Below are 24,023 nucleotides of genomic sequence, written 5' to 3' on the forward strand. Positions count from 1 at the left end.
TGCTGCAGGCTCTTCTTATCCACTTCACCGCGGTACTGCGATATTTTACACCTTTTCAAACATTGCCTGTCCACTCATTGCTCGAACAGAAAGCAGACCAAATGAATGCATGCTCAGATAGGCAGTTGTCTCACGTCCATTGATTGCTGCGAATTTTGGGTGAAGAGGGTTCCCTCGCCAATTTCACCCTGAACCGGACTACTAAGAGAGTTTTGCTTTTCACAGACAGGGACGCTACAATCGATGGAAGTCGGATATTGCCTGATGTAGTAGTGTATCGTCCCATACTGCACGGGACAACGGTGCTTCGGCAAGCCATGGCATTCGACCGTTGAATGCCACAATTCCTTTCACGACAGCGAACAAGCATATCAAATTCTCGAGAAGCCTATCGGATCTTCCATTAGACATGATGTCGTAGATAGTTTATACTGTTCACTTGTCTTATGGACATATTCATTTGCACGCTCTTTCGCAATGTACACAGCTGTCGAATACGTATATGGCGAATATAGTATATCGATCATCATTGGGAGCAGAGACAACAATAGCTGTGTTCTAAGAGAAGGTTTATTGCATACCTCTTTGATCCTTAGTTGATGATGATGTCTTCAAGGGTCCACGGGTTGGTGTGAGGTCCTTAGCCATCATCCGTTCACTAATCTTGAAGCACCCAAGTCGACACCGCAACAAAAGCTCCGCGGGGATCAATTGGAAAAATGCTGCTCTGACGTAGTGCACTAAGAGTTGTTCTACCTTACATCACGGCAGGTTACCAAAGACGCTTCCGCACAGGATACGGGTTATGACATACTGCAGAGCGACCCACCACGTTTAGTACAGGCGGAAATCGGGCTTTGTTCAAGCCGAGCGGCCTTCCTCCACCACAACTGCTGAGGACGTATCGCTTAGACTTCTTCCTGCGAGGACACGTCCGCTGTTGAAATCACGACTCGTCAATATGGAGACGCTGTGGAGTGTTTTCCGTCCGCCATGTCGTTAAATTGGTGCAACGACGAGGTGTGAGATAGTTGCCGCCTTATCCGATGTCTGGAACTGATGCAGCACAGGGAACGCTCATCCTGCGCACATCGTCGGATCACATCTGGGGAGAAAGATGGAGACAGTGCGATACAGCGGGTCTGGACGCTGACACGCTGGAGTCGAGATCTCTGGCGGTGTCAGTGTTGTGCATCGATCCTGACCCCCACGACGCGATCCAAGGAGAGCCTTGGTATGCAGGGGCGGCATTAGGATCGGCACGCGACAAGCTTTTCTCGAACGCCGCGGGCGGTTTGAAACAGCCTTCCGCGATAACGGCAATGACCCTGGAAATTAAGGATAAGGCTTCCTAGGCATGTGAAAGGCGATAAAGAACAACGGTTGAGAAAGTTAGAACGCGTCACGACCGACTGGGCGGCCGAGCCGCACCTCTCTCCAGCTTTCGCCCTGTCGCGCGACCTTCATCGACTGTGCAGACGCTCAAAATAGACACACTTTGCAGAGTTTTGAGGGACCGACACAGGAAGCGTCCGGGACCTGCATTGCGATGCTGCGTGACGTCGGTGGCTGTCGCTAAGAGCTTGTGCTGGCAGACCTAACGGCGTATGCGACGCCGCTGTCATGGCATTTTCAACCGAGATAGATAGCCGCAGGCGTGGTTAAGGGCTATTCTAGTATATTCGCCTAATGTCACGCTGCGGAAGACGTTAGAGCATGCTTATAAGCTTATTAATTACTAGTTTACTTAATTTACTTATCTTCTTTACTTACTTTAAACTAGAACTAAAATATATTTTACTTATTTTTATACTCTTCTTTAACTTTTATATATAAGTATTTTAATAATTTTATTTTTAGTAAATATAGTATTATTAGTAAAAACTTTTATATAAAGTTATTTTAAAGCTATAAGCTCTTTATATATAAAAAGCTATAATATAAAGTTAGTAAAAATATTAGTAAAAATAGACTTAGCTATAACTTTATAATAAATAATTACTTAAAGCTTTATAATACGCGTATAGCTAATAGTATACTTATACTTAAAAGTATAGTTAGAATACTTTTTTTTAAAAAAGTTAGCGTTAATAAATTATTTATATTTATTAGTACTAAGTACTTATAGTAATATATATATAAGCGTATTTAATTAAGTTTAAATTACTATTTTAAAGTAGTATAAATAAGTAAAGAAGAAATAATATAGTATTAAGTATAAAGTTTTATTCTATTTTTCTAAGTACTAGTAGTATATAACTATAATAGTATACTTTAGTTATTAAGTTAAGATTTTTTTAAATTTTTATAGTTAAGAAATACTAAAGCTAAGGCTTACTTAGACACGTGATCTAGTATATTCGATAGCTGTGGTTGGCGCAGACGCGTATCCTTACAGCTTTGTGTACCAGATTCGGTCCCAACAGAGATTCTAGACAAAGCGACGCGGCCCACCCGGTGTGCTTGCCATGGCCATAACACGTCCGCCGTCGGTTCCATGACCCATTTTTCTATGCGCCAGTCACTGTCGAAGGGTTGGCGTCGAATTTCAGGAATCGCAGATCGGGAGTCCCCAAAAATAATCCCTGGCCCAGCGCTGCTCCTGCTCCTTTAACCCCGGGCGAGCTCCACATCTCACTTGCTAACATCGCTGCTGTCCATCCCACAGTGTTGTCTTCTCTTTTCTCACCACCTCCATCGCACATTAATCACTACAGGGCACGCCATTTTTCTTCGTCACTCGCTAAAACATTTTCTGGATACGTCGGCACCGAGCTTGACGTCATCCCGTTGCAGCAGTTCGCGTTTGACCCTGGACCACCGGAAGGGCGAGCGCAAGCCATTGACTGCTGGTTTGGCGTAAAAAAGCATACCATTGTTTCAGCAATCGCATTTTGCGTTATCTACAAAAAATCGCCGCAAAATCAAAACACAGTCGCTACCTCATCGCTCTCCCAAGGTAGCTTTTCGATCGGATTTCCTATCGAGCCTTGGTTCGGGCGCGACTCTCCACTATGAGTACACCAAATTATGAGCGGCCAGAGCCGACATACGACATGGACAGCAACATGTCCCACCACCAGCAGCGATCTTCCGACGAGGACGGCACAGTTGTGGGGGACGATCATCAGCGGCCATTGCGTGTAGATACTGCCGCACGGCCACCGCACAACAGATCACGATCTGGCACCCACCTTACCGTCGAAACCGCACATGATATCCCAGCAATGAAGGGCATACAGTCACCGTCGCAAACGCGTGAGCAGGCGAGCAGGCTCAACGATGACCTTGCAGTGCTCGCCATTGAGCAGGGTCTGGATGAGAAGGAGGCTCTTAGGCGCAACGCGTCGATGAACCCATCCATGACGCGCGTGCGATCCCGCCGTGAGGACCTCGTAGACGACTTCGACGCGGCGACGAACCCATTGCACGAACAAGCGGCTCGCTATACGCCACCCGAAAACCCGACTACAAGCTTCTCCAAGTTCTTCAAGAAAGTTCACAACTCATCATGGCTTGTTAGGTACTTTACGTACATTACGCCCATGGTGCTCTTGATCCTCATTCCTTTGATGGTTGGCATATTTGCATTCCCCAATGCGAACGTTGGAGGCGTCAAGCTTGTCTGGTTCTCGATCTGGCTAATGATTGTGTGGCTGACACTGTGGGCTGGAAGAGTAAGTATCTCCGTCTTCCTAGTTTTACAACCACTAACATCCATCGCAGGTGCTTGCCAAACTCCTCCCGTGGCCTATTGGTCTCATCTCTTCCCTCTTTACGAACAACAGCAAGAAGTGGAGAGACATGGGCAAGCAACTCGAACTTCCAGCTACTTTGTTCTTCTGGTGGTTGGCCATTGAAGTATCTTTCCTCCCAACAATGAAGAACCACCACGTCAACGGCGACAAGAACACGCGCGACTGGGAAGGCACCATGAACAAGGTCCTTGTAGCTCTCTTCGTCGGATTCGTCCTCAACTTCATCGAGAAGATCATTATCCAACTCATCGCCATCAGCTTCCACCTGCGAACTTACCAGGACCGTATTGAGCTGAACAAGTTCCAGATTGGCAGTTTGGCCAAGCTGTACAGGTTTTCCAAGGAGAAGATCGCCATGGAAGATTCCGAGTTCGAGCAGGGCGACGACAATGCTCCATCGGGCGCACGCACCCCCGGTCAGGTTCTCACAGAGGCGCAAAAGAACATCAAAGTCGGTTTCAACAAGTTTGGAGACATCGCTGGAAAGGTCGCTGGGGACTTCACCGGTCGTGCGGTTACTGGCAGTGGCCATCCTCACCAGGTTGTTCTGCAACTCATTGGTACTACCAGCGGCGCTCAGGTTCTGGCTCGCCGTCTGTATCGTACCTTTGCGCGACCTGAGACCGAGACTGTTCATTCCGAGGATCTCAACAATGCCTTCGACAGCGACGAGGAAGCCACTGCTGCATTCTCCATGTTCGACAAGGACATGAACGGCGATATCTCCATGGAGGAACTCGAGGCTGTCTGCGTCGAGATTGGCCGTGAACGCAAGTCTATTACCGCCTCCCTGAAGGATCTCGATAGCGTCGTCTCCAAGCTCGACGATGTCTTCATGTTCATAGTGCTGATCATCACCATCATCGTGTTCATCTCGCTGATCTCAACCTCCGCCGCCGGTGTCCTAACATCCGCTGGTTCGACCCTTTTGGCTCTATCTTGGCTCTTCTCCGCAACCGCTCAAGAGTTCCTCCAGTCGTGCATCTTCGTCTTCGTCAAGCACCCCTACGATGTCGGTGACCGTGTCATGATTTACGGTAACACCGGAGATCTCGGCCGTGGTGATGATTACTTCGTCAAGGAAATCGCTCTCTTCTACACCGAGTTCAAGAAGATGCAAGGTCACGTAGTTCAAGCGCCCAACAGCTACCTCAACACGCTCTTCATCCTTAACCACCGTCGATCTGGTGCCCTCGCCGAAGCCATCCCCATCATCATCAAGTTCGGTACAACGCTCGAGCAAATCGAAAAGCTCCGCAACGTGCTCCTCGAATTCGTCACCGCCGAGCAACGCGAGTACCAGACCAATATTCTCACCGAACTGCGCGCCGTCCAAGAAGTCCACTGGCTCGAACTCAACGTCGTCTTCTTCTACAAGTCCAACTGGCAAAACGAACTGCTCAGATTGCAGCGCCGCAACAAGTTCATCTGTGCCCTCACCATGGCAATCCAGGAGTGCGAAATCGAAGGCCCCCGTATGCGCTACCCTGGTCAGAAGGAGTCTTTCCCGGTTTACATGCAGAATCTGCAGAACCCTGCTACACCTGGTGTCGGCATCAACGGCAACCCAGACCACCCCAACGGCACCATCCGCAACCAAGCCCAAGACCAACCATTCGTCGCACCCGCAGAAGGCACATCAGACTCTGCCACCGGAACCGGCGCGGGACCAACCCGTACCGGCTCCATTCTAAAGAAGCCAGAGACCCTCTCCGCAATGGGCCGCCGCGTCGACTTCTCGCTCGGAATGAAATCCATGGGCCTAGACGACCCCAGCGGCGACGTTCTCGACGACCGCGAAAACGCATCCCGCGCCCGCGCAACCGTCGTCCGCGTCACCTCGCCCTCCCGCTCTCAAGACCGAAACACCGACCGCCAATCCAATGACAGCGCACGCAGCACCGGCCTCCAACGCGTCGGCACAAATGCCTCGTCCACCACACGCGAACGCACACATCGAAACCGCTTCTTCAGTCGCAACCGCTCTGGCAACGACGTAGAAGCTGGTATGGCTGATATCCCTGAAGGCTCAGGTTACGACACCCCGCCTAAGAAGAAGAACACGCTTGATCCACGCAGTGGCCTTATTAGTCCCCGTGCTGTGAGGAGCAGTGGCGGCGAGGATGAAGTGCCTATCACGAGGGTGGGCAGTGCGGATGTGCCTAGGAGTACGGGTGCATTGGCGCCTAGTACGGCGGATAGTGAGAGGACGTTCGGTCCACCAGCGAGGAGTCGCACGGAAGGAATTGAGATGAGGAGGTTTCACTAAGGAAGCTCTTTAACTCTCCTACTCAAAGTGTCGAGACAGCTGCGGAGATGAAGCTGTCGGAGAAAAAAGTCTCATTCTGTCATTCTCTCCTTCTATTTCTCGCGTCTGTACAGCGATATCGCTCAGCGTTTTAGTACTCCGTTTACACTAGACTAGTCGACAGACAAGATAGCCAAGGGCAGTGCGCCGGGCTCCTCTCCTTTCCTTCAATTTGCAAATTTGTAAATAATTCTTTCTTCAGTTATGAATCTCTATCGTAAAGAGACCATCAAGATAGTTCCAGTAAATTGCGACAACATCGCTACTTCTCAGAACCGACCAAAGTTCGTGATCACGGGTTCCACATGCCATCATTGACATTATTTCCACATCACAACAAGAGTAGATCCATCGTTTGAAAGTAAGACTATGCATTCGCGCATAGTTTCTCCATTCCAAGACTACTAATCCCCCCAGCTCGTCGTAGCAAGCCTTGCAAACAACATCATTCCCTTTGCCTCCTTTCCGTATCTCTAAAAACCTAGTACTCGCCCTCCTCAACGTCCTCCGCATCAAGCGAGTCCTCAGCAACCTCCTCGTAATCCTTCTCCAGCGCAGCGAGATCCTCACGTGCCTCGGAGAATTCTCCTTCCTCCATACCCTCACCCACATACCAGTGAACGAAAGCGCGCTTCGAGTACATGAGATCGAACTTGTGGTCAAGGCGGGACCAGGCCTCAGCGATAGCGGTGGTGTTGGACAACATGGCGACGCTGCGGTCGACGGAGGAGAGCTCGCTGCCGGGAACGCTGATGGGCCTGGGATGTCTGTTAGTAAAGATGCATTGTGACACAAGTTAGAATGGACGTACTTGGTGTAGTTGATTCCGAGCTTGAAACCAGTGGGACACCACTCAACCAGGTTGAAGGAGGACTTGGCCTTGAGGGCACCGGCGGCGGCGGAGCAGTCGCGGGGGACGATGTCTCCACGGTACAGAAGTGCGACAGCCATGTACTTTCCGTTGCGCGGGTCGCAGACAACCATCTGGTTGTTGGGCTCGAAGCCTATCGGAGTTAGCAAAGCATCATAGATACTGCAAGGCCGTACGAAGACATACACTGGAAGGTCAGGTCGGAAACCTTGAAGCTCTCGTGGGAGCTCTTCTTGGCTGAGATGACAGGTGCGTAACTGATGAGCGGGTAGTGGATACGCGGGTATGGCACAAGGTTGGTCTGGAACTCGTTCAGATCGACATTGAGCGCACCATCGAAGCGCAAGCTGGAGGTGATGGAGCTGACAACCTGGGCGATCAAGCGGTTGAGATGCTCGTAGTTGGGGCGGGGAATGTCCAAGCTGCGTCTGCAAATGTCGTAGACAGCTTCGTTGTCAACAAGGAAGGTGCAGTCGGAGTTCTCAATGGTGCTGTGTGTCGACAGGACAGCGTTGTAGGGCTCAACAACAGAGGTAGACACGCGAGGAGCAGGGTATACGGCGAATTCGAGCTTGCACTTCTTGCCATAGTCGGTCGAGAGGCGCTCGAGGAGGAGCGCACCGAAGCCGGAACCGGTACCACCACCGAAAGAGTGGAAGATGAGGAAACCCTGGAGGGACGAGCAGTTGTCTGTGTTTGTTAGCAGACGCATTGAGCCGATGTCGGGGATTGTGCTTACCAGCAACGCGACGGATCTTCTCAATGACGCTGTCGACCATCTCCTTGCCGATGGTGTAGTGACCACGAGCATCTACTCCCGTCAGTATGTCTGCATCTGCATTCCCAACAGCTTCCAAGACGCACAGTTGTTGGCAGCGTCCTCCTTGCCGCTGATCAACAGCTCAGGGTGGAACAGCTGGCGGTAAGCTCCAGTTCGGATCTCGTCAATTGGCGACGGGTCCAAGTCGACGAAGATGGAACGGGGCACGTATTTGCCGCTGCCGGTCTCGGTGAAGAAGGTCTCGTAGGAGCCACCCTCGCCGAGCTCCTTCGCATCGGGGTTGGGACGACCATCGGGGAGCAGGCCGTGTTCGAGGAGGTACCTGGGGGTATCGTGTCAGTCTTGACTGTAGGCTTCGGGCGCATGCGGTTCGCGACAACGTACAGCTCCCAGGCGCTGTTGCCCAGCTGTGTGCCAGCTTGGCCGATGTGAAGGTGGCAGATCTGTAACTTGGTGTTAGCATTGCGCGCGCTGGATTCATTCAATTTCTTGGAGTGTTCCAATCTCCAAGCTCTTTCATCTCTCGTTGCTCCTTGCTATTTAGCCACGGTAGAGCTTCGTCTCGTCCATGTCGGCGCAAGAAGCCCCCGCTTCCCTTCGCGTACTGCGATTGAACCCTCCGCCAGAAACAAGCCAAGTTGACATACCTCTCCTCGCATGGTTACGGTGTTGCTGTGTCAAACAGACGACTGTCGAAGGAACCTCTAGTTTCCGGCGTCGACGCTGGAGGCAGAAGTGTTCTGGGTTCAAGCGGTGAGGAGCGCCGCGTTGGACTAGCTTGGTGGGGTCGCTGCAGGGGCCGCACGGTTTTGTTTACGCGACCGTCGCGACAAAGGCGCCTTGCCACTTACAACCAACAGAACCGTGGCGCCCATGCGGCACAGCGGGGAGACCGCCTTTTGCCAGGGATCCCTCTTCTTGCGGTGTGATGAGCCGATGAAACTGCGCTTTGGAGGACTTTACAGCTGTCAATCTACGGTGTGAAGCTAACAGCTGGTATATTAGTGAAGTATAAAGATGCCGATCCTAACGATTTGAGCGTAAGCCTCGTGCGCCAAGCTGGATGATAATGCGAACCATTTCCATTCCTAGTCTAGGGGGATATCTCATGTGCGGAAGGAAACCAAAAACGCCTCCTATATGCTTCTTTGTGTGTTCGCGCTTGTCTCGTATGCTGTAGAAGTCTTCTGGAGTGGGTACGACAAAGCTCCTTGCTTCTCAGCATTACTCTCCAGGCCCATCGGCCACAGCTTCCTCACCCTTCGCGCTCCACTCACCCGCTGAAGCATCAATCTCTCGTGTCGCACTCTCCCTAGCGCCGCTCTTGCTGTAGAACTCGTGAACGTCCTCGCATCCCCTTGGCGTCCTACACAGCTTACGGGCATCTGCAGACGCCGTCTTCCAAATTACCTCTCTGACCTCTTTGCCGACCTTGTCGATAGCGTCCATAGCCCAGATAACGTCAAGATGCTCGTACCCCTCGATGACCTTGGAGTGTACGACATCGACATGTGGCTCTCGACCGTGTTCGAAGCGGCGTAGAAGACGACGACCATCTACTAGGTCGTCGGAGCCACAGACCCATAATGCAAAAGGAGGAGTTTGCGGACCGTACCACGCGTAGCGCTCAGCTTCTCTCCTGTCCTTCTGATGCTCATCGTCGGAGTCATGTGGCGGACTTCTGGTCTTAGTTTTCGTCTGCTCGATCTCCTCGTCTTCCTTATCTTCCATGATCTTCTCGTCTCGTGTGGCCAAGATGCATTTCTGCTTCGCGAAACATTCCCGCCCGAGCCACCATCTCATACTCTCTGCACTGACATAGACGGGGGAGAATTGAAACATGCGATTTCTCAGATCACGTTCCCAGCGGTCGTCCGTCCAGTTAAACAGAAAGGCGAAGACACGATAACCCATGGAGCCGTAGAACTTTCCGGGAAGGAGACCATGCATAACCATCATGAATGGAATGAAGGCGTGGATGCCGAAAACTGTCCGGAACATGTTTGGACTGATGACTTGCATGAACTTGAACTGGGCTTTTCCGATCAAGGGACCAGCGTAGGCGGCAGGTGCCAGAGCGCAGAACACAGATATCTTTTCGCCAATCTCTGGTCGCTGTTCTTTTGCCAATGCGACAAGGGTTTGTGTGGTTCCCTGGCTGTGCGCAATGAGACCCAGCTTTTCGAATCCAGTCTCCGAAAGTGCGCGAGAGATAAGGGCAGGCAAGTCCATGACACCCATCTGACGAATGTTCCAAGCCCACATGCGCGGGTCTCCGTATTGCAAAGTGGTATGGCGAGGTTTGAAACCGCATCTGTTGTTGCCAAGCCAGACATCGTAGCCAGACTTTGCGAGGAAGAAAGCGAGACTGTCGTCATCGTTCGTGCAGTAAGCGCCTGCGGACTGCAAAAGGCCATGGATCATAAGGACTGGGTACTTCTTTTCACCTTCTTCATATTGCGACCCAGCAACACCCGTGCGATCTTCAGGGAAAAGCTCTGGCGAATGCGGGGAACGCTGGCCGTCATTCGTGCGCTTGTAGTCACGAGGATTGTAAAGATGCCAGAGTTCGATGATGAAACCGTCTTCTGTCTGGACGTCAAAGATCTCGCAGTCCAATCCCACTCTTCGTGCATAGTGGCGCACATCGCAAACCAGAGGATCGGGACCGCCTTCTAACGGCTCAAACTCATCTGTTGTTCCACTATCTTCTCCATTCTCCAGATTTTTAGCTGACGGCATTGTGTCTCGCTTCTTCCACGCTCTTTCTGCTTCTCTTCTTGCTTGCTTTCGCTTGGTCTCCTCTTCGTAGAAAGGCCTTCGCTTCTCAGCGTCGCGGAAAGTGAGCAGTAGGAATAGATGTTTGCACATGCCAGGAAGGGACGTAAAGCCTGCACCTAAGACTATGACGAGAAGGAACAAGAATGACAAGATGCCGGACGAGACTCGGAAGAACCAGCACTGACATTTCCTCAGAAGTGTTGGCGGTCCGTACATAGGCAGAGGCGGAAACAGAGGATTTGTCTTCGAAGGCGCTTTCGAATCACCTAATGGGACATCCGACTTCCCCTCGCCATTCATCTCTGCTTCTTTCGGAGGTATGCCGTGTACTGTCCCATCTTTTGCTTCGCGCAGCCGTGGTGAGAAGGATTCTTTCTTAGTAGGATCACGGTCGTCAATAATGTCTCGCAATTCGTTGAGCTTGGTCGCTTCTTCCAGAGGAACAGCAGGTAGTCGATGGCCGTCGGCAGTTTCGATGACAGGATCTTGCGGAGTTATGAACCGTGCTTCAACCGCCTGTGTGGAACCTGTGCCCTCATTCTCTTGCTCTGGTGTGTATTGTCCGAGACGCTTAGCCTGGTGTGCGAAATCGACTGCAGCCTGTGTCTTGGACTTTCTCTTTTCTTCATGATGGTTGAACTGCTCTTCAACACGGTGTTTGGCGGCTGTAATAGAGGCCTTCGGCATATTGATCTGGGGAAAGCCCTGTGGTTCGGCGACGGTGGTGTGGAGCGTCCAGGGTCGCGTGGAGCATAGGTACGGATGCCGGCAAATTAGTCCCTTCTTCAGTGTTGTAATCCCGAGTGGGCGGATCGCAGTCCTCTGTACGCGCAAAAGGGCTGTGAGATGCTGGAGCGCGGTTGAGAGACATGTTGCGGCTTTTTTGTCAATCGCAGTTTTGACGCGGTGGCTGTCCGCGCCTTGTTTGGCAAGAGCATTACGTCAGGAATGGATGAGGAAACGGCAAATCAGCGATCATGCTGCAGAAGGATGCATCTCAACGACCACATTTAGAAACCCCATAGCGGGTGATGCAAGCAGGGTTTGCGGTTTTGTGGCAATGGTTTGCATGTCGCAGGCACTATTTATTAACATGTGAAGAGGCTGCGGACTTGACTCCGGAATCGCGAATTCCAACGTCAACCATTTTTGAGAGATAGCGAGACTGAATCTCATTTACGTCGAAAGGTATCAGTAGAACGGTATCTAGACTTGATGTGGCAGGTACACTGCTTGTCGAAGAAATGCACATGCTGTGGTCGACGTGTGACGTGTGATGTACGACAGGCCACTTGCGGCCCATTGAAGCCTTGTTGAATCTCAGTGTGAACGTTCAACTTGGACTACTGGGCTACAGACTCGAACAACACAAGCCAACATGTAATTCTGAGTCGTGCATGCTCGTGGGATTCCTGCTCCCAATCAGTTGAGTGGACGCGGGGATTCGTGGCAGGTAGCCATGTCCGAGCGGGCTAGTTCTGCCGAGGCAATGCGGCTCTCTGGTGCTATCTGATGCCCGGGCTGATCGCACGCAACGAACAGAGCCGCGAATGCTCATACACCTGTCCATTGAGGCAGACATCCCTCGTTAATCCATCATGGACGCGCAGAATGGAGTCGCCAACCCACGGAAAAGAAGACGGAGAAGACGTCTTGACCGCCCTCCTATTTCGGCGCGACTACTGCTCGACGACCGCGTGAAGGGTGAGGTCGGAGTGCTGTCGGAGGATCTCTTCAATGATCTGTTCCCTGGAGCGAGAAGCAAGAGCGCTGGTATGTGGAAGGAATGTTTGGTAGTAGATGGGAGAGGTGGCTGACAAGAAGGATAGCCAATGGAGACGCCCCAGACTCGGATCGCATCCAACACGTCGCAATCACCCCGTGGCTGCCGACCTCCATCGCCGCTTCCCAGAACACTCCCTGGACCATCCTGCCGGTGCGACCAGCCGACAAGACGGAAACCGGCACAGCGCGCCCGCATTCGTCACTCCAGATCCCCACGTCGTCTCTCGCCCTGCAGTCCTTCTCCCAGCTCCTCCAAAATGTCGCCCCGAACAAGACACAGAGACGGGATACGCCCATCGAGGTGCGCATATACGATGTTGTGCCGGTCGGACTTGATACAGTATACGTCAATTTGGACACGGAAGCGCTGCGGAAGCTGGACGAAGTACATGCGAAGTTCGGCGGAGGCTTCATTGCTCAGATGAATGGCTCGTCACGAGCTCCGAAAAGCCGCTATGTGGAAGCGAACGGAACAAAAGGCAAAACGGTGGATCTCGCGGCGCAAGAGGAGGCCTGGCGACAGGCCGTACGCGAAGCCCTACAACTACCTACTGTCCTTCATACTGGCGACCTGCTTCCTTTGAAGCTTCCCGCTCATCCCATCACCCATGTCCCACCTCCGCCAGCCAAGATCAGCGCCTCTGAACCCGTGTCGCAAGGCCTCCTACTACCGAGCACGAGGATCGTCATACTACAGTCACATCGAAGCAGCTCTAAGCAGCCCGTCATCATGCCTCCGGTGAAACAGCCTCCGACGACCAACGGATTTGGCGACGATGATGAGGCTGACGACACCTCGAACGATACCTTCTATTCGGCCGCAGAGGACAACTCGCGCAACGTCTCTCCACCCGACGAGGAGTCTACAGACAACTTCGAGTCAGAGCTCTCGGAGAGCGATGCGGGAGACCTGTCCGACGAGTCCGACGACATCATATCGCTGAACGCGCCTATGCTCCCGCCTCAGTCATCCGGTGCACTTTCAATCTTTTCCTCCGCGACCCCACGACCTGGCAACTTTGGACGCCCTAATGGCATCGCAACCCCAGGGTCGGTATACTCCAATTTCACAGCTACGACAGCCCGTGGTGGTCCAGCAAATAAGAGTAAGGTCTTCAAAGCCCAGGGGCTTCTTCAGCGTGTCCCAGATGATCTTATCCACCCGAAGCCGGGAAGCGAGGATGACGAGGAAGCGCGCGTATTCGTCGACATTAACACACTGGTCAAAGTCGGTTGCTTTTCGGGCGACTGGGTTAAGCTTGGGGGCACCGAAGCCCCTTCATCACATCCGCTCTGGGGCTTGGGTGCATTCGGCGGAGTAGACGAGGAAGATAATACGAATTGGCGCCCCGTCAGGGTCTTTGGCCTGCCAGAAAACATGTCCAAGAAGGTTGCGAGATATCCAGTACAAAAGATGGCAGATACCGATCGAAGAAGTAGTTTCTCAGGCTTCTCACAACCAACCTCGTCGTTGCATGCCTATCTCTCGCCAATTCTTCTCGCAAACCTAGGCAATCCTTCTCACCTCCGCATTACTCCGCTAGCCCCCAGCCAGTCTTCTCATCTTCCTAGGAGCGCCATTCAAAAGCCACGTCTCAACAGCTCTTCTTTGCCTCCGTCTGCCAAAGAGGTCACCCTTCTGAAGGTCTCAACCCCTTTGTCGTCAGATCGTTTACTCCAACCCAGTCTGTTCGCGGCATTGAAAGATCATTTCGAGCAAAAGAGGCGCATTGTCAAAAGTGGGGATTTAATAGGCGTATCTATCGACGAATCGCTTGGTCGAGCTGTATTCCAAACTACGACAGAAGAAGACGCTGGCAACGATGAGCTTCTGGCCAAAGCCAAACCAACCACTAGCGACGACAGCACCAGTGTCAGCAGCCGCAATCCAAAGGTCGTATCCTGGTTCAAGATTGGCAACGTATCGAGTTCTACCCATGCATCTCACGACGGCGAAGAAGCCGACATATGGGGTGGTGCTGTCACAGTAGATGCTGCCAGCACCAAAATGGAGATGAACGGCAGCGAGCAGGGCAAGACTCCAGCTCCCATCAATAATGCCTGGCAATACTATCTTGGTGCCAAACGAGCCCCTGTTTCGAGCTCGCAGAAGACGATGTCACTAGACGAGCTGCCCAAGCCCTACATTTCATCACTTCGCAGACGGTTGCGAGAACTCATGTCTGTGGCTACCAGTCCGCGAGCCATCCACCTGGGCCTGCCACCTATCGCAGTCTTGATCACCTCGACTCAACGTGGCATCGGAAAGTCTACCCTTGCTACGAAAGCTTGCGAAGATCTCGGTCTGCACACTTTTGCGATTGATGCCTTCGATATCATCACCGAAGGCGGTGCTGGAGGTGGCGATGTCAAAACAGAGGGTTTTCTGAAAGCTAGGGCAGAGCGAGGCTTGACATGTGGGGCCGAGTTCACAGCATTGCTTGTCAAGCACGTCGACGCACTCAACGCCGATCGCATGAATACCGCGCTGAAAGAGATATTGGCCGACTCTCGCGTACTAATTGCAACTACAACCGAGATTGACAAGGTACCGGAAGGCATCCGAGGACTCTTCACTCACGAGATTGAGATGACAGCACCCGATGAAGGCGAACGAGAAGGTATCCTGAGAAGTATCGTCGACGACGCCGGCATCAGATTATCTCCAGAGGTCGACCTTGGAAACGTTGCTGTCAAGACTGCCGCTCTTGTGGCTGGCGACCTTGTGGATGTGGTTGATCGAGCTCTAGTCGCAAAGCAACAACGTCTCGAAGCGCTCGCCGCTTCCTCTACAAAAACACTCTCCTCATCTGAAACAATCACCACACGCGATATCGAACTAGCAGGAGGTCACTTCAGCAACAGTCTCACCAAAGCCGATCTAGACACCGCAGTAGATGCGGCACGCAAGAACTTCGCAGATGCAATTGGAGCCCCCAAGATCCCCAACGTCGGATGGTCAGATGTCGGTGGTCTCACGCACGTCAAAGACGCAGTCATGGAGACTATCCAACTTCCCTTGTCACGTCCTGAGCTCTTCGCCAAGGGCATGAAGAAGCGCAGTGGTATCTTGTTCTACGGTCCACCCGGAACAGGAAAGACGCTGCTTGCAAAGGCCATCGCTACAGAGTTCTCCCTCAACTTCTTCAGTGTCAAGGGGCCTGAGCTGCTCAACATGTACATTGGTGAGTCTGAAGCCAATGTACGTCGTGTCTTCCAACGCGCCCGCGATGCCCGTCCTTGTGTTGTTTTCTTCGACGAACTGGACTCTGTTGCACCAAAGCGTGGCAATCAAGGTGACAGCGGGGGTGTTATGGACCGTATCGTCAGTCAACTGCTCGCCGAGCTGGACGGTATGAGTGATGGAGGAGAAGGTGTTTTCGTCATTGGAGCAACTAACAGACCCGATCTACTCGACCAAGCCCTACTTCGTCCCGGTCGCTTCGACAAGATGCTGTACCTGGGTGTCTCAGATACCCATGAGAAGCAGCAGACTATCTTAGAAGCTCTGACAAGGAAGTATGTCGCATTCCTCTCCCGTTCCTCCATACCCACAGATGCTAACATGTTTTGCCAGGTTCACACTCCACCCCTCCCTCTCCCTTCAACGCGTATCCCAAGGCCTTCCCTTCACGTACACAGGAGCAGACATGTACGCCCTCTGCTCCGACGCTATGCTCAAAGCCATCACCCGCTCCGCCAAGATCGTCGACGAAAAAGTCGCTGCCCACAACGCCACTCATTCCCCTCCCATCACCATTGCCTATTTCTTCGATCATCTCGCCACAGAAGAAGACACCGCCGTCATGGTCACAGAAGAAGACTTCATGGAAGCCCACAAGGAACTCGTACCTAGTGTTAGTGCAGACGAACTCCGGCATTACGATAGGGTCAGGAAACAGTTTGAAGGCGCGGGCAAGAAGGAGGATAAGAAGGAGAATGGGGCTGCGCTGGCTGTTCAGCCGGCGACTAGTGCGAAGGGAAAGGGTAAAGCAAAAGCGCCGATCGATGAGGTTGAGGATATGGTTGTTAGGACGGAGAATTTGGAGGTTAATGGGTTTGGCAATGGGGATGCGAATGGGGCGGCTGGGGGGAGTGGCAAGGGTAAAGGCAAGGCGCCGGCGAATCATACGCCGGGGAAGAGCAGTGTTGATATCGCTGAAGGGGGCTTTGGCGATGCGACCATGGACGATGATTTGTACTCTTAGTGGCTTGTCTTGCTAATTGTAAACGATTGCCCTTGCAGGGGACGTTGTACATGTTTTTGTGCATAATTTTGCCGACTGATCCTTTTGGGTGATGCTTTGTGTGTGTTGCTGGTGGAAAGCCGGGTTTTCCTTTCGTTCAATAGATGTGTCATTAGTCCGATCAATTGTACTATATGATCGAACTGGTCGTTGATTATCCAGAGAGAAAGAGTACTGATGATTATGATCTCTCTCATTCGAGAGCATCTCTTCGTATGGGATGGTTATGTATGGTGGGAATTGTCAGTGACTTGCTGCGCACGAGGAGATAGCTTTAAGGTACATGTGGTTATTTTGAAAGGCTTTTCTAGTACAAAACTTCAGCCAACTCGTAAGATCGCCAACAAAATACTCGCTCCTCACTCTCATAGCGCGCGAAAGACAGAAGCCAAGTAAGCATTCCTCCGTACCCACATAGCGAGTTCCAACGCGTCCTCCCTCCGATGAGCCTTCTCGCGCAAGTCCCGCATGGACGTGCTAACCTCCGGCATCGTCTCCCGCAGCAGCCCCACCACCTTCTTCCAGGCATGCTCAGAAAAGAACTTGCTTACCGTTTCTGTGCCGCCTTGATAACTAAAGACGACCTTTTCCAGCCCCGTAAATCGCTGCAGATTCGCGGCGCAAATCGTCTCTTTACCCGCCACGGTCCAGGTACCGATGTCTAGCGTCTTGATAGCTTGTACGTACTGCATAGGCATAGTGGCTAGGAACACACGTAGGGTGTAGTCGCTAGCGATGTCGAACGTGTTAAGGCTGTAGGGAAGAAGGGCTGCTTCGGCGTGGATCTGCGTGCAGACGGCCAAGAGGGGAAAAGCGGGCATGTCGTGTTGGTAGGTGCAGAGCCTGTCATGGTGCGCGGCTAGGATGAGCGTGCAGTTGCCGAGCGCGTAGTGGTAGATGAGGTTTCGTAGCTCTGCTGGTAGACGGAGGAGAGGAGAGGTCAGTTGGTTCGCCGCTGTAGCTTCGGCTTTCGTGATTTGCGCCATCGTTTTAGCTGTCGGGACGGGTATGGGTATAGCGGCCGCTATTTGGGCTGAGCGGTTATGGTGGTGGCGTGGTTGTAGAAGTGGGGAAGTGCGAGAAAGCTTGGGGGTGCACGTGCTTGCTATAATAGTCAGGCAAGTGAAGGAGAAGACAACGTTCCAGATCTAGTTGGTCATACATAATGAGCGTAGGTAATGCTTGACTGAGCGAAGGTAGAACAGGATAGAAGTCTTTAATTTTGCCTTGTCTTATAGAAAGATGAGCTTGTGGTTGATCATCGATCTCAGCAAGCTTTGCTGGAATAAACACCTGTACACCATCTCATTTCAAGGCGCCCTTACTCCCTTTCCTTTCTCAGTGCTCATAAGACTGTCCGTTGCGTGTCTTTAAAAGACAATTGCTTCTTGCTCTTCGGCCTCCTCTTGACGCTCAGTCCGGAGTATCTCAGTAAAGCTCTTCTCACTGCTCAATCCGGAGTGTCTCATCAATGCTATTCTCACTGCCCAATCCGGTTCCTTAGGTATGAACTTATATGTCGATATTTTGACACCCGGTACATCCTTTCGTAGACCATCCGCCAAAATCCGCAGCCCGTCCTGATATCGGGGAACCCTTAAATGATTGTCTGAACAGCTGTGTTTCAACCTAATTTGCTCCAAGCCCTTGAACTTTGCGAGTGAGGATGCAACGCGGGGATAATGAGTGTCGATGAAGCAGAGTGGGACTTCCAGCGTTTTGATAGCTTCGATGGACGATGTAGTCATGCTAGTAACGAGGTCGTTGATCATGGTCGTCGATACAAGGTCGAACACACTGAGACTGTAAAGCAGCATCCCAGCCTCGGCGTTGATCTGGGTGCATACTTTCAATAGCCCGAATGCCAGTGCAAATTTGTCGCGATATAGTACCAGTACTTTGTCGCCGCGTAAACTCAACCTGATCCTCTGACCGCCCAGCGCGTACATCCAAATCTGATTTCGAAGTTCGCCCGGTAGGCCGAGAAGAGGAGAGTTCTGTTGATTTGCGGATGTTATCTGCGCTGTTGTTTGCGCTGTCGATATGGATTTGGACATTTGTAGTTGAGTGAGTTGAGTTGACGGGTGCTGCAATTACTGTACTCTCGTGAATGGAAGAAGTTACAAATATCGTGAGAGCGCAACAGGGTTTTGAAGTGCAGGCGATGCCAAGACATTCGAAGAAGTGAAAGAGAGCGTTTGCAAAGCCGTGCACTACGATAGCTTATCACATTAGTAGTGCTGTACCTTGATATGTATGTATATAGGTAGTGAAGAAGATAGATATTTTGACAAGACCTCGGGAAGGAGGGGCAGTTAACGATCCTTCTAATTCTGCATGAAAGTTGACTTTGGCTGATCCTCATCATCAAGTAACTTTACTAGAACACGATTCCTGAAATCTGCACCTTCGATTGTTTTCCTCGATCTCGATGCTCGAAAGCTACCCTGTCATTTGTGACAGCATCCCGAGACCCACTATTTGTCCGACCATATATGTCAACTGCCAACCGTCTCAGTAATGTCCCGTACATTTGTTTACCATGTCACCGTCCCACGTCGTAATTTTGACATCAGGGATCGTTTCCCGCAGTAGTTTCGCAAAACAACCCACACGAGATAAGTCGGAGTTCCTCGACAAAAAGGAATTTGTATTGTAGCGTATCCTGATCTCCTTCAGACTTTTGCATTGAATCAGATGAGGTGACGTGTGATCTGGATTTCTGCAGACGTCTTTGGTGTGAATGACCAGTATCTCAAGGGCTCCAAGCTGTGATGTACTCATACTGCTCAGGAAATCATTGGTGCTGCTGGCGTCTGTGGAGAAGTGGAAGATGTTGAGGCGGTATGGGAGAAGGGCGGCCTCAGCGTGGATTTGTGAGCACACTCTTAGTAGCGCGAAGCGTGGGATGGGCTCTTCTGAGCAGAGGCGTGGCTGTGTTGTTCCCAATAAGACTCTATGTCCGCCCAACGCGTATTTGTAGATCTGGTTTCGTAGCTCGGCGGGAAGACGGAGAAGGCGGGGGTTGCGTTGGTTCGCTGATATTTCCTGCGCCATTATTGAGTTGTTGAGACAGGCCTGGGTATTTGGCGCTGTAAGGTATATGGGTAGAGCGGTATCGTGGTGTAGCCTTGTAGACAGGAAAGTGAGAGAGTGTGTGGAGGTGCGGACAATGCCTAAAATAATCGTGAGAAGCGATAGAGTGTTTGCGCGGCCGTGCGCTAGGCCGCACACCCAACCTAGGTATCTGCTCGTCTTGTTCATGCTTCCTAAGGTCGCCTTCACAAGTATTTCCAATGCCGTTGGCAATAAAGAATGATTGCACGTGCTGACTTGGAGAAAAGGCTGGTAGTTGTAATGCTGAACACTTTCTGATCATCTGGAGAGATGGATAATATATGGCACATTGTTAATCTCTGAAACTTTTCCGACGTAAACATCCGCCAAACTCATCTGAGTTACTCTGCTTCGCCTGTAGTCTTTGCAGCCTATTCGTTTGACTTCGTAAAAGCAATCACCCTCCACCCTCCATACGATGGTCAAAACCCAATCCACCTTGTCTCAGTGATATTTGACACTGCTCAACCCAATGAAAGCATCCCATGTCATGACTCTAACACCAGGCTTATAGTTTCGCAGTAACGTACACAATGTCCGAAGGCAGGCATGGTTGTACTCCGTTGATTCGAGCTCTTTTCCAGCTAAGTTGATCTTGATTTCCTCTAGACCTCGGAAATAGGTAAGCTGTGACAATAAATCCGTGGGTCTGCAAAGGATTACAATGTTGTATGAAATCCTGATCACTCTGATGGCTTGGATTCCTCTTTTACTGGCGGACGCTGTGAAGGCAGGGATGGAGGTGTGTCCGAGGAAGTTGAAGGTGTTGAGACTATACGCTAGAGTTGCTGCCTCTGCGTTGACTTGAGAGCACGTCTTTAACAATGCAAAAGCAAGGGCGTCTTTCTGCTTATAAAGACGTGACTTGCGATTGCGTGTCACCGGCTCTGTATATATTCCTATCCCGAGAACATGACCGCCCAATGCGTAGTTGTAGATTTGATTCCGAAGCTCGGCCGGTAGACGGAGGAGAGGAGAGTTGCGCTGATTTGCCGCCGTGCTATCTCAATATTAGTTCATGTACTTCCTGCGCATACTGACTCTCGTAGACTGCATACATGTGAGCGCGCGCAGCGTTGGCTGCTGTCCTTCGCCCCATCTTGGCAGGTGTACTGGGAAGTTTTGTTGCTGACGTGCGGGTGGAGCTGTGTTGTGTTGTGATCTAAGTAGTTGGTAAGTGAGAGACAGCCCTGAAGAGCTTGGACCCGTAGGAGTGGAGTTGAGGCCCAAAACAGCAAGAGCAATGAGGAAGTTTGTCTGCGCAACCCGGCGCTGGGACGCTAGTACAAGTTCGATACGAACTCAAGGCAAGCTGTGCATGCCGCATGCATACCCTGATGTCATTTAAGTTATTGCACCGTTAAGAGTGGTTACATACGTGTCGCATCTTACTTCGTATATGCAACTGAGTCTGAACAGGCAAATACCTTCTTGAGGTAGTGTATACCTCCAGCTCGATAACATTGTTGTACAACCGCGAACATTTCTGGTGTGCTCAACCCAACTTATGCTTCGATTATGACAGTAACACCCGGTTTCATGCGCTTCATCGTCTCCGCCAGCATCCCAATATCCTGTTGCTCGCCGATAGCACTCAGCAGTGAAGGAACCCTCGCTTTCTCGATAACCACCGTCTGCAAGCCTTCCAGTTTCTCCAACCGTATTGACCCTCCATTGTTCCCAAAGTTCCAGAAGGAACGCTTCAGCAAACCACACCTACGAGGTTTGAGCTGAATGGTACGTATGAATTTAAGTTGGGCGGGGGAGCATCGTAAGAGAAAGTAGCGCATGGCGAGCTCGTGATCGAATGCAAAGACGCAGTAAGGGTACTGTAGCATGGCAGCTTCTTCGGAGATCTGCTTGCAGACGAGTAGTAGACCAATGGTACTTTCCAGTAGGAGGGGTCGCAGTAGGATCTCGTGAACCTGGCCGCTCAACACGTATCTAGCACAGATGAGAGGGTTAGTGTATGTTCGTAATTTTTCTGAGCGATGCAAGAGAAGGTCTATTCACTTGTAGATCTCATTTCGCATCTCGGCTGGAAGTTGCAGAAGAGGGGACTCGATAGCGTTGCGCGTAGTTATATTTGTGTTCTCTTCATGCGACGACAGAGCTGCCGAGTGCTCATCGGCTGCGCGCGTCGCGTCCGCCATCGTGGTCGATGTGTCGGTGCTAAGAGTGATGGAATTAGGAAGTTGCATTCCGAGCATGGAATCACTGGCTAGGACAGCCAGCGCTATAGGAAAGAAGAACTGAGGGTCCATTGCGCTAAGCCGTAAGTCGACTGCTCGCTCATTCACCGGGGATTCACCCAGTCTCGAATTTGGGTCGTTGAGTAGGTAACGAGGGTATTCTACCAAAACTAAACTAATTCGCCCAGTCGAACCCTCTAATTTAGACTTTGCGATTGCCAACGACCTCGGGAAGAAGGAGCCACTCAAGGCTGCCGCGATAGTGACAACGCAAACGACGCTGTAACTACCCGCAGCTGAACGTCTCAGCAACTAATATTTGCCACATCAGTCACACAAAAGCTAGCGTGCGCCTGACCATATCCTACTACTCCAGACGATGAAGCTCAAACGCCAATTCAACATCCTTGGGTGCGAATTCCAGAAGTCTAGGACCCAATCCAGCCTCTATCCGCTTGAGCGCCGCAATCTCCGACGGACGGAACGAGGACTTGGAAGAATTTCCTACCACAACAGCGATGTGAATGTACTTCAACCCCGTCAACGTATTCAAATTCTGAACACGCTTCAAGTCGAAGTCTCCAATGTCGTTCGGCCTGCTTGAATATTCCATAACCTTCACGTAAAAGAAGAGCTTGGTGATGGCTCCAGTTTGAGCTGGTGTGATGCGGTTCTTCAGGGCGCTGAGAGCGAAGTCGTTGTAGTACCAAAACCGATTGATGCCAGAAAATGGAACTAGCGCAGTTTCGGTATATATCTGTCGGCATGTCGACTGAAGCGCGACAAAGGGACTGCTCTCTTTTGGCCCGCCTGGTAGGTTGGTGCGTGTGATTATGACTTTTGGACCGTGCCAGGATGCTACATCTAGGAAATCCTTAGGCCCTACCTCCAAATGTGTCTCGTGGAGAGCTGTACCGGCTGAAGAATTGAGCAGTCTGATGCGGTTCGTGATCCGCGACAATTCCTGCTTATTGTACTCTCCATAATCCACACGTTTCGATTTGATGAAGATGCTGAAGCCACCCATGGCTTCGGCAAATATTTGATTGCGGACCTCGATTGGTAATGTTAGGAGCCTGGAGGACTGGACATTGCGTTGGCATATTCTCTTGTTCTCTTTTGATTCTGGTGTGGCGTCCAGCATGCCGTCTTCGAGAAACTTTATATTCGGGTTTGGTACGATTTCTTGTTCGATTGACTTGTGCAATCGCAACAGCCGAAAAAAGGACTCAAGTGCATTGTCATCGTCCGTCAGGCCAAGAAGCTGGAGCGAAGGTGACGCTGATGTGTAGCTGTACGTGTCGTCGTTGATATGCACCATCGCCAGAGCGTCGTCGTACAGTTCAAACGTACCCAACGCCTGGTTTATGTTCCGTTCTTCGCGAAGGTGCTTTTCTTCCTCTTCCCTCACAAAATCACTTTCTATGTCGTTCAGATCGCTACCCCCTATGTCCCAGTTTGAGTCGTTCACATGAGTTGAGGCCATGCTAAGTTGTAGGTTTGAGCGTAGGTCAGTAGTCCTTCGTTTTATGAGTTGAGTGTCGGAGCCGGCGAGGAGAGGACCCGGGAAGTGATGTCAGACTGGGGTGTATAGAGAAAGGGAAGTAAACACCAAGCGGCTGGTACACAATTGTCCAGCTGCGCACAGTCCATACCTTCGTGGGCACCATTACTGTCTCAGATTCACGTGAAAGTCGCAGTCGACAGAGTGACTTCGGATAAGCCTGCTCTGTTCACTTGAAAACCGTCGGCAGACAGCCCCAGGGAATTTTTCCATTCAAGTTCATGAACAAGGCGTGTTTGTCACAAACCATATGTATCCTCAGCGGATACATGGCCGATTGCACACCGCCTTGGCAGCGCCAGGACTGCTCGTCGAATCACAAACGTCATGTATCAGAGTTTCAACGGCATGTTGCATCTCCGTATACTTTACTCGCAGTTTCCAGCCATATAGCAGTCCTTGCTCTTTTGATAACGCAGAACAAAAGAAGAGTAGTGTAGATCGGACAAAAAGAAATGAGAAGCCGAGTAACACGACGCGGATGGTGGCGAGGGGATCGAAACGTTGACTCTCACTCCACTAACAGGAGAAATGGAATACGCACCTTTCGAAGAGGGAAAGAGAAGTAAGAAATAATTTGAACTGTACATTGCCTTGGGATTCTGCCAGCGTTCGTATG

General features: G+C 51.3%; 6 protein-coding genes across 6 annotated transcripts; 2 read left to right on the top strand and 4 right to left on the bottom strand.

The window, feature by feature from the left end:
• Positions 1-3,014: 3,014 nt before the first annotated feature.
• Positions 3,015-6,027, top strand: J4E87_002631 (uncharacterized protein; the record flags this gene model as incomplete). The annotated part of the gene is made up of 2 exons (XM_049374267.1): positions 3,015-3,677; positions 3,727-6,027. 2 exons carry the CDS (start codon positions 3,015-3,017, stop codon positions 6,025-6,027), a joined length of 2,964 nt encoding a protein of 987 aa, XP_049236407.1.
• Positions 6,028-6,547: 520 nt separating this feature from the next.
• Positions 6,548-8,804, bottom strand: TUB1_1 (alpha-tubulin; the record flags this gene model as incomplete). Its single annotated transcript, XM_049374268.1, has 8 exons — positions 6,548-6,824; positions 6,878-7,070; positions 7,124-7,627; positions 7,677-7,748; positions 7,802-8,040; positions 8,103-8,161; positions 8,570-8,665; positions 8,796-8,804. 8 exons carry the CDS (start codon positions 8,802-8,804, stop codon positions 6,548-6,550), a joined length of 1,449 nt encoding a protein of 482 aa, XP_049236408.1.
• A 138-nt stretch (positions 8,805-8,942) lies between these two features.
• Positions 8,943-11,186, bottom strand: J4E87_002633 (uncharacterized protein; the record flags this gene model as incomplete). The annotated part of the gene is made up of 1 exon (XM_049374269.1): positions 8,943-11,186. One exon carries the CDS (start codon positions 11,184-11,186, stop codon positions 8,943-8,945), a length of 2,244 nt encoding a protein of 747 aa, XP_049236409.1.
• A 911-nt stretch (positions 11,187-12,097) lies between these two features.
• On the top strand, positions 12,098-16,492 carry J4E87_002634 (uncharacterized protein; the record flags this gene model as incomplete). Its single annotated transcript, XM_049374270.1, has 3 exons — positions 12,098-12,272; positions 12,329-15,803; positions 15,862-16,492. 3 exons carry the CDS (start codon positions 12,098-12,100, stop codon positions 16,490-16,492), a joined length of 4,281 nt encoding a protein of 1,426 aa, XP_049236410.1.
• A 404-nt stretch (positions 16,493-16,896) lies between these two features.
• J4E87_002635 (uncharacterized protein) lies at positions 16,897-17,517 on the bottom strand (the record flags this gene model as incomplete). The annotated part of the gene is made up of 1 exon (XM_049374271.1): positions 16,897-17,517. The coding sequence occupies one exon, from the start codon at positions 17,515-17,517 to the stop codon at positions 16,897-16,899; it is 621 nt and encodes a 206-aa protein (XP_049236411.1).
• A 3,636-nt stretch (positions 17,518-21,153) lies between these two features.
• J4E87_002636 (uncharacterized protein) lies at positions 21,154-21,801 on the bottom strand (the record flags this gene model as incomplete). Its single annotated transcript, XM_049374272.1, has 2 exons — positions 21,154-21,592; positions 21,662-21,801. The coding sequence occupies 2 exons, from the start codon at positions 21,799-21,801 to the stop codon at positions 21,154-21,156; spliced, it is 579 nt and encodes a 192-aa protein (XP_049236412.1).
• Positions 21,802-24,023: the final 2,222 nt, after the last annotated feature.

This window comes from Alternaria ethzedia, assembly GCF_023757985.1.
Source record: "Alternaria ethzedia strain BMP 0044 chromosome Unknown scaffold_4, whole genome shotgun sequence".
Taxonomy (NCBI): Eukaryota; Fungi; Ascomycota; class Dothideomycetes; order Pleosporales; family Pleosporaceae; genus Alternaria; species Alternaria ethzedia.